This window comes from Falco naumanni, chromosome 5, assembly GCF_017639655.2.
Source record: "Falco naumanni isolate bFalNau1 chromosome 5, bFalNau1.pat, whole genome shotgun sequence".
NCBI lineage: Eukaryota > Metazoa > Chordata > Aves > Falconiformes > Falconidae > Falco > Falco naumanni.
In genome coordinates this window covers 38,506,122-38,515,217 of record NC_054058.1, presented here as the reverse complement: position 1 = coordinate 38,515,217, position 9,096 = coordinate 38,506,122, and the positions used below count along the sequence as shown (strand labels likewise).

Below are 9,096 nucleotides of genomic sequence, written 5' to 3'. Positions count from 1 at the left end.
GACAAAGCGGGGCACGCAGCCGGCGAGCGCTGCAGCATGCGGAGCCGCGCAGGGCTTCCTCTGCGTGGGGGGGTGGGGGGGTGGCGGCGGCTGATTTTTTTTTTTTTTTTGTGCAAGTGTTATTTTTTTTTTCCTCTCTTCACCAACTTCCTTCCTGCTCCAACTGCCAAAGCTCAGAGCTGAGCGCTGAGAGCGGAGGAGGACCCCGGCCGCAGGCGCCGCGCAGCCGGTGAGTACGAGCCCGGGCGGCGGAGCCGGGCGGGGGGCGAGGCGCGGGCGCACCCCCGGCTCGCGCTCTCCTGGCGCCGCGCAACTTTGCGCCTTTGTGCCCGGCGGCGGGCTGCGCTGCCCAGCCTTCCCCGGAGAGACGGCAGGGCCCAGTCTGCGTCCCGTGGGGAAGTCGGGCTTCGCGCTGGGATGGGGTGGAGGGGCAGGAGAAGGGGAGGCAGCCCCCTGGGTGGCGGGAGGGCCCCCGGGGGGTCGCGGCGGGTGTATCCCTGCGGAGTGGTACCCGGCGATCCCCGGGGATGGCTGGGCAGGGGTTCATTTTCTGCCCTCGCACCCCCGGGGGGTGGGATGGGGAAGCCGGGGCCGGGGGCGCTGGTGGGGCTGGCGTGCTGCTCCCCCATTGTAGGAAATCACTTCCTCCCTGCCAACCCCGCTTCCTGGAGATAAGCCCTCGATCACAAAGTGAGAGCAGATACAATGCTGGCCCTGTGACACCCCTCTTTGTGCCCCACGGTGGCGTGGGGAGGGTCCGAGAGGGGGCTCACGCCGCCCCCTCCTGCTGCAGGTGCGAGGGCAGCCACCCCCCCCCCGGCAGCAGAACCCAGTTAGGGAGATGCTCGCACCCCTCAGCAGGGCACGATTCCTCTTTCTCCTCCTGCAGCCATCTCTCTCTCTGGCAGGGATCCCTAACCCACTGCTTTTGTGGGTGCTGCCAGGCCTCAGAGGTGCAGGCGGTGCATGACTGCAGGTTGGGGCTGCAGGAACGGGAAAAATATGGTGGGTCAGGGCACAAATCATGCAGATTTCTCCTTGCATAGACCATTTATAGATTTAATGTTCTCATTTTTAATGAGGCGCGTGGTCTGAAGGGGGGGTCTCAGCCCAGCCCTTGGCATGAGCAGTGGCACAGGAGCTCAGGGACCCTGACAGCTGGGCACTGACCTGCTAGCTCTGGGGAAGCGCGTTGCCTGAGCCCAGTAGCATGTCTCAGCTTGCAGAAGGGACCAGTCCCAGGGCTGGAGTGAGTAGAGTCAAGGGCAGCTAAGATGTGAGCTTTCCTCTTGGTTACCTGCCTGGAAATTTGGTAGGAAGGCAGGGTCAGGCCCACAGCCTGGGGAGAAGTGCCAGAGTAGGGTCTGATTGGTGCCATCCTGAGAGACATGTGAGCCAGGGGTCGTTCAGCCCAGACAGCCTGGCTAGCCCTGTTCCCTGCTGGCTCTTGCTGTTGGCACAGCAGGTTGTCTGCCCACCTTTCTGGGAGATTTTCAAAGCCTGAAAGCATCCCCCCTCAAGTGAGCCACCCCCACAGGCTGGTAGGGAAAGACTCTGTGGCATGTGTGATGCAAAAGGAAGGTCTGAGGGATGGGGAGCAACCAGCTGGTCCAACCCTGACTGCCTTTTCTCTGCGTGTGGCCAGAGATCTCTCTCTCCATTGCCTGGGTCTCTCCTGTCCTGTGATAAACCACAGCCCCCCCACCCCCAGAGGATGGGGGCAGGCAGCTCTGCTTTGTGGTTGTATTGGTGGCACATGCAGCCTGGTATCATGAGAGAGCTTGGGAGAGTGAAAATTACTCAGATCTGCAGCTGGAGCCCAAGTGGAAGGCAAGACCTGGCTGTGGCTGCCATGGCTCATCATGTCCTCTTCTTGTGCTGAGTGCGGGGTAACACTGAGGAGGATGCGAGGCTTTGTAAGGTAACTGTGTTGGGGCTGCAGAGCAGTGGGGCATGACCAATCGCTGCTTTCACGAGGGAGCTTCAGGTTTCCTTCCTTATGAAGACAAACTCAAGGGCCTTTCCCATGGTACGTCAGTCCTTCACACTGCTAGGGCTGGACATGAGCTCATCCAATGTTATTCAGATGCTGGAACATGGTTTTTTCCCTGTTCATTTGAGTTGGGATTCCCTTTTATTTCCCAGCTGCTCACTCTGCACTGGTTCCTGACTCACCACAAAATTCCAAAGTAGTTTTGCAATGGCCATTGCCCATTCTGTGCCTGACTGAGTCTTCTTATTCCTGTGCTGCTTGGTCCTTCTCTGTCCCTTTGTAACATGCCAATATACCCCTCCTTGATCCCACCCCCGAATTGGACTGAGAGGTCTGCATATTACTCATTGCTGCCTGATTCCACTTGCTGATTCACCCTGAACTGTTGCACATATATATATATAAATATATATATATATTTATTATTATTTCCTTTCTGTTTTAATGAACGAGAAAACTATCCCACTAGCTCCCAATGTAACTTTTGGAAGCAGGGGCAGATGTTAAGGCCACAGCTGCAGAGAATGATAAAGGACTTGCTGGGGAAATTGCAAATAAGCAGGCAAAAGGGGAATTCTTAGTAGAGACAGCCTTGAAGAAGGAGTTAATGTAAGGGTGAGTGGAAGTGAACTGAATGATCTGTGTAGCTTGACAAATTCTTCTTGCTGACAAACAGCAAGGAATAGCTTGGTCATTTGCAAGAACCGCCACAGCACCAGGGCACTGCTCTGTTATTCAGTATTTCTCTGAAGAGTGGGAAGGTGGCTAGGACCATGTGTCTGGCTCCATGAGGCAGGCAGTTGACTAAGGGGGACCTAACACTGCACTACTTGCCCCTCTTGCCTGTCTCCTGTTCCCCCATCCCATTCCCTGTCTTCTCATCAATTGGTCTCTCCCTGCTCTGGCTCCCGTTTGGGATGCCATCCAAGCAGTTTCACTGCCCTCCTGCATTCAGTGGCAGGGTCCCAGCCATGGTGGCTGCAGGTCCCAGCTGTCCTCTCCTTTCTGAGAAGCCCCACTGATGCTGCACAGGTATGCATGGCTGCTCTGCAGCTGGGCTGGATGCAGTCACCACTGCTTCCTTCCTTGGGGGGAAGAAGACCTGACTGATGCCTAAGGGAAGCTGTTCCTGGGAGCAAGCACTGGGAACGCCAGCAGACAGACTATAGCGAGTGCGTTTCCTTGAGGGTTTCCACTGACTTGTTAATATAAGGGAATTGCTGTCAGGTATTCAATCTTTCTGTGAAATGTGGCTTTTAACCCGTTATGAGAGGGTGGATGAAACGTCTGGCCTTGGCTCTCTGTGACCCGGTGTGTGGCAGTGGCTCTTTCTGTGAGATAGTTGGCGAGTGCTGAAACCTTGTGCAGTGGCTTGTAATTGCAGGGTTGCTGGCCACAACCATGCTGCAGAGTGGCTGTAAATCACTCTGGTTTCAGCCTCCACTCCCACACCTCCTCCCTGGGAGGGAAGAGTGGTGTAGGTCTGCGTGTGCGCGTGGTGCCTGCAGGGAGAGGAGCGGGGGCAGAGGGGGATTGTGTTCAAGCCAGAATATCAGCACGGCAGCATCAGGATTGCAGCTGATCACTGTCGCCATTTGCCTGTAACGATCCCACCGTGTTCAGCGCCGAGCAGATGCCTGCCTGTCTGGGGGTCTGAGCCACGCTGCGCCCAGAGCGAGTGCCCCCAGGGACGCTACCCCACTCCAGAGCAATCTCATTGACTGCCCCCTCCTCTGTTACCCCAGACCAAGTGACCATGACTGAGAAGACCCAAGAACCTCATGTGGAGGAAGATGATGATGAACTGGATGGGAAGCTCAACTACAAACCTCCTCCCCAGAAAACACTGCAGGAGCTGCAAGAGTTGGACAAGGATGATGAAAGCCTTGCTAAGTACAAGAAGTCCTTGCTGGGAGATGGACCTGTGGTAGTAGGTAGGCTGGGGCATGCTGATAGGAAGGGACTGGGAAGATGCATTGCAACAGTGTGCTGTGGGGCTGGGACAAGGTGGCCTCAGAGAAGAGGGAGCTTGTTTGACCAAGCACATATGCTCCTGCTGGAGGAATGGGGATGGGCAGGTGGAGGGATACATGTAAAGGAAGCAGGGAAGATGCTCTGAGCATTAGGTGTAAGGTTACTGGGGCATGCTGACATTGGAAAGGGACTTGTGGTGGGAGTTGTGTGGGCCTCAGAGGACTCCTGAGGGGATGAAATCTTGAGGGGAGCCTCCTGTAGTGGACAGACCTCCTCTAGGTATTGGGCTGGAGGCTGGAGGGATCCATGTTGAAGGACGGGGATGGATGTGTCCTATTGTGCTAAGAGAAGCCTAGCATTCCTGGGTGTTCAAGAAGTGCAGTTTCTTTGTGGGAAAGCAGCCCTGTTTCTTCAGTGTTGTTTCCTCTGCATTTAATTTTGCAAGCTGACAGCTTCCCCCTTGACTTTCCTACCTGCAGATCCAACAGCTCCCAATGTAGTCGTCACCCGACTCACCCTGGTATGTGACTCTGCTCCAGGACCGATCACTATGGACCTTACAGGTAGGCACAGACTCTGTCCTTGGGCATGAAAGGGGACAAGCAAAGGCCCTGGCACACTTCAGATTGAAAGGGAATTCGTCCTTGGGATGCTACAGTGGGTTTTAGAAAAACTCTGAGGGCATCTTAGCCTTGTTTCTTATTTTAAGGTATACATATATGAAAAAGGAGATGTAACAGAAAAAAATGTCGAGGGTCTTTTTCTTCATCTAGACTGCTCTAGGAGCTCCTGGGTTTCTCCTGCCTTCTCTTCTTGCTCCCTTTCAATGAGAACTCATGAGCACAGAGATGCATGTGTTCAGGTAACAGGCTGTTTTGAAAATTAAGAATGGAGCAATGCTGCAGTTCCGGCTCCTGGGGACTGGGGAGAAAACCAGGCTTCACCTTATATGGGCTTTTCTGCAGAGAGAGGAAGCTGGGCCTGGAGGAGCAGAGAGGCTTCCTGTTCAGCTGAAACCACACAGAGCCCTGCAGGGCCCGGGCAGCCTCACAAGCCCAGCAGGAGCTGCGAAGCGTGGTACAGTCATCCGTGCCTAGCCCTGGCTTGGGTGAAGCATGCACACACTCCTGCAGATGCCCAACAATGAGTCTGTGCATAAGCAAATTTGTGTATATGTGCCCACACCTATGTTTGTTTTTGTTTAGGCATTATCTTCATAGATGTGGACACAGACATATATGTACACCCAGGTGTTTCCATGTATCTGCTTGCACAGTGCAATTGCTTATGGAGACCTCCATGTACTCATTTTGCAGATGTGCCATCCTTCGAAGGGATGCTCACCTTGGATGCCAATCCCAGCCCCATGCCACCGCTCATGATCTCTTCTTGCAGTGACACCTCTAGCTAACAGCTTGATGCTCTCCTTGCAGGTGACCTTGAAGCACTCAAGAAAGAGACCTTTGTATTAAAGGAAGGAGTGGAATACAGAGTTAAGATCCACTTCAGAGTGAGTCATTTTCCTTCCTGTTGATTGTCATCAGTTGCTGAGGCCAGTCAGTGGCAGTCTCTCAGATAACCAGAGCCAGGCAGCATGCCTGCCCAAAATCTGGGCCCCTGTAAAGCTCCCCTAGCTTCAAGTGTCATTCTACCCAACAAGGGACCAGGTATTTCCAGAGAATTGCTTCTTCTTGCTCGTTCCTTGGAAGAAGTTGCTTTCTGTCTGCTTGCAATGGTGAGCCATAGGTGGTTTGGAAGCCACATGGGTAGTTTTGCCTGAGTTTGGCTTGGTGTTTTAGCCACCAGAAAATCTTTACTTCACACAAAGTGGAAATGGACAGGGATAAGAGAAGAGATAAAGACTTTCCATTTAGTACTGGTTCAGTCAGCATTGCTGGGCTTCATGTATGCTTAAAAAAGATTTAATACTTTAGCATTTGGCCGAAGATAATTGAATTATTCTGGGTCACGATATACCCAAATGGGCTCATTTATGCCCCTCTTCCATCAACCAGTGTGTCAGCCATTTCTTCTGTTTCCAGCTGAAAATGAAACTTGGCCACACTGCAGTGTGGCATCCAGTGTTGATGTGATCATCTCCACAAATGTTTTCTGTAGACAAAGCTGGGCTTGCCAGAGAAAGCAAAAAGGGAAGGATAGTTCTTCTAAAACAGATGAGGGGAAGTGTTAATGTTATGGGTTCTGTAGGAAAGATTTCCCTTCTTCTCTGAGGCTTGTTCTCTGAGGTGACTTTGTCCCCAGAGACACCTTCAGCTCTCCTTTGTGCTATGGAATACTTCCATATGTGTCTGAGTCCTGTTGACAGGAGACACGTGGAGCCAGACGAGTTATTCTAATTCCTTTCCTCAGTCCCAAGGCTGGTAAGAGCTGGCACTGTGTGAATTCTCCCCTGGGATATAAAAGGATCTGCCTGTCTTGTTTCCAGATTGAGTAGTGCTGTGGGGAGGCTGTATATGCTGGAGGGGGGACAGCAAGGGATACATCCCAGCTATCCATGGGAGATTTGAGGAAAGATTATGAACAAAACTGTATCCCTCTGTCTCTTGAGGAGAAACTTTCTAGTTTGTCACAGAGCTTAGAGGGCAATTGGGAGTTCTCAGCTAATCTTGCGCACCGCTTTGTGCTGGAGGGATGATTTTAGTTTTCTATATGGAAATTTCTATATGGAAATTATTGTCTGGGAACTCCCTGCTTCACTTTTCTTTGTCTTTCTCAGCCTGTCTTGTGAAGCTGACTGATGTGCTCCAGCCAGCTTCGAAGTCAGGGAAAGGATGGGCAAGTGTAGGAGATGCACAAAGGATGCTGTAGGTTTCCAGGCGCCTATGGAGAAGTCATGTTACTCCCCACAAGGTGTCCAGTGCAGAGCCTTTGAGAGCAGTGGTGTAGGGAGCCAAGATGGGTGTCTCTAAGGAGAGAGAAAACCAGCAGACACAGAACCAAAACTCTTCCCTTGACACTTACTTCAGGTCATTTCTTGCAGGTAAACAGGGACATTGTGTCGGGACTGAAATATGTGCAGCACACCTACCGGACAGGGGTGAAAGGTGAGTAAGAGCTCTTTGTACCCTGCACACCAGTGCTCCTGCCCCTGTGTTCCCTCTGCTCAAAGAAGTGTTCCTGCAGCTCTGGGCCAGGACAGAGCCTCCTCTGGTCCCAGGGACCTCCTTGTGCCACCACACAGGAGGCAAGACTTCTCAGCCTGCACCAACTGTTTCCTGTTCCTGTGTGAACTCACTATCAGCCAGCTCTGGTATCTGTATGCTGCACCACTGTCTGTAACAGCAAAGACACCAGAGACACTGCTTACAGTGCTTGCTACATATTTCCTCTCTGTACAGAGCTCTTTACCTCCCCTGTGCTCCTGTAGAGTGGCTCAGTCTGTGTGGAGCTCCCCACCCCCTGAAAGCTCTTCCAGATGCACTTGGTAAAATTCAGAGCTGCTCTATGAAGCTTCCCACTACGTGCAGAGCTCTGTGTTTGCCCATGGCCTCTCCTCTTGATGCAGTGCTGCCCTGCCTGGGCAAGGCAGAGGAAAGCCCCATTTTGCACACACACATCCCACTTGCATTTTTGCATGCAACCACCTCTAAGGCTCCAGCATCCAGTTCAGCACACGTAAGTTGTGTCTTCTCACCAGAAAAGACAAAAGGGGGGAAACAAGAGAGATCTTAAGCCATATGCTGGGTGTACCCACTCCCTTCCAGCAGCACATACATCTGAGAGGGTACAGACTAAATTGCCTGTCCATCTGTCTATCCATCCATTTATCCTTCCAGCCATCCTTATGCTTCACTAACCCACTTTTTCCATTGATTCTATTCCCCTTGCTGACATGGACTGTCCCTTTCTCTCTCCACTATTTCCTTTCTGTCTGTGATCTGTGGTCATGCTCGTGGCTGCTTCTTTTCTTTACCATTCGCCACCTGAAGGACTCATCCCTTGCGGTTTGTTTTCTCCTAGTGGACAAAGCTACGTTCATGGTTGGCAGCTATGGGCCACGGCCAGAGGAGTATGAGTTCCTGACTCCTATTGAGGAAGCTCCAAAGGGTATGCTGGCTCGAGGCACCTATCACAACAAGTCCTTCTTCACGGATGATGACAAGCATGACCATCTCACTTGGGAATGGAATCTGTCCATCAAGAAGGAATGGACAGAATGAGTTCACCCAGTTTGCCTTCCCCCTTCCTATCCCCTTGCCTCCTGCACCAGTCTCCAGGTGGGCCATGCCCACCACGCTGCTCCTTCCTGTCACCTGCCACCGTGGCCAGCCACAGCCCTGGCAGCCCTTCCTGTGGGCACTGGGGCTCTGTGCCAGCCTTGGTCAATGCACAGGCCTGCAAGCGGCCTTTGCTGCTTCTTCTGGTACACTGAAAATAACCAGCCTGTTCTCACCACTGCCCCAACATGACACATAGTGGGTTAAATTGGGAAGCATCTCTCTCCCTCTTTCCCAGTACTTCTTCCTGCTGCCTCTGTCTCTCCTGTACCAACTCCAGTCCCGGAAGTGCCTTTTCTAGGAAACAAGATCACCTGGCAGGGCAGACTGGTCCCTGGAAAATCCCTATCTAAGTTACATTTGCCATGTGCTCTGACTCCATTGTAAATGGTTACTTACCTCCTGTGATGGTCTCCTGGTCTGTATCTGGTGCCCTACCCCGTTAAAAATCCATCCTTGTGCAGGCAAAACCAGTCAGGGGGAATGCAGCTAGATGCTGTAATAAGACTTCAGTGTCCCAAGAATAAAACCAGTTTCTTTCTTCTTTTCTGTATGAGTGTCACATTCTTTTTCTACAGTTTGTTTTTCAGTGAAGTGTATGGGGAGAATGCGTTACAGGAAGGCTTAAGAGCATGTTTCGACAGGGAAGTAGCCCTCCTCCTGCGAAACATCAGCCTGACTCTACAGGCAAATAATTTCAGAGCTGCTTCCTTCAGGGGTTTTGTGAATCCTTTGAAACCTAAAGTCTGGCTCGTGATGGGGGTAGCCTCCAAGGGTAGACAGCCCCCACTCCTCATCCCAGGTGGCAACTGAATGAGCCTAGGGAGCTATAATGTGGCTTTGTCATGTTTAATGCTTACAACTGCAGCTGTTCCCCATAGCCAGGTAATG

General features: G+C 52.3%; 1 protein-coding gene across 1 annotated transcript; it reads left to right on the top strand.

Annotated features, from left to right (window-relative positions):
• On the top strand, positions 1–8,749 carry ARHGDIB (Rho GDP dissociation inhibitor beta). The gene is made up of 6 exons (XM_040596508.1): positions 1–229; positions 3,739–3,927; positions 4,447–4,530; positions 5,401–5,477; positions 6,969–7,032; positions 7,949–8,749. The coding sequence occupies exons 2-6, from the start codon at positions 3,750–3,752 to the stop codon at positions 8,146–8,148; spliced, it is 603 nt and encodes a 200-aa protein (XP_040452442.1). The 5' UTR covers positions 1–229; positions 3,739–3,749; the 3' UTR covers positions 8,149–8,749.
• Positions 8,750–9,096: the final 347 nt, after the last annotated feature.

Excerpts from the sequence above, each read along its gene's own strand:
- ARHGDIB (XM_040596508.1), top strand. The coding sequence starts at position 3,750 with ATGACTGAGAAGACCCAAGAACCTCATGTGGAGGAAGATGATGATGAA. Across the intron at positions 4,531-5,400 it reads GATCACTATGGACCTTACAG|GTGACCTTGAAGCACTCAAG; the intron begins GTAGGCACAGAC and ends CTCTCCTTGCAG. Across the intron at positions 7,033-7,948 it reads CTACCGGACAGGGGTGAAAG|TGGACAAAGCTACGTTCATG; the intron begins GTGAGTAAGAGC and ends GTTTTCTCCTAG.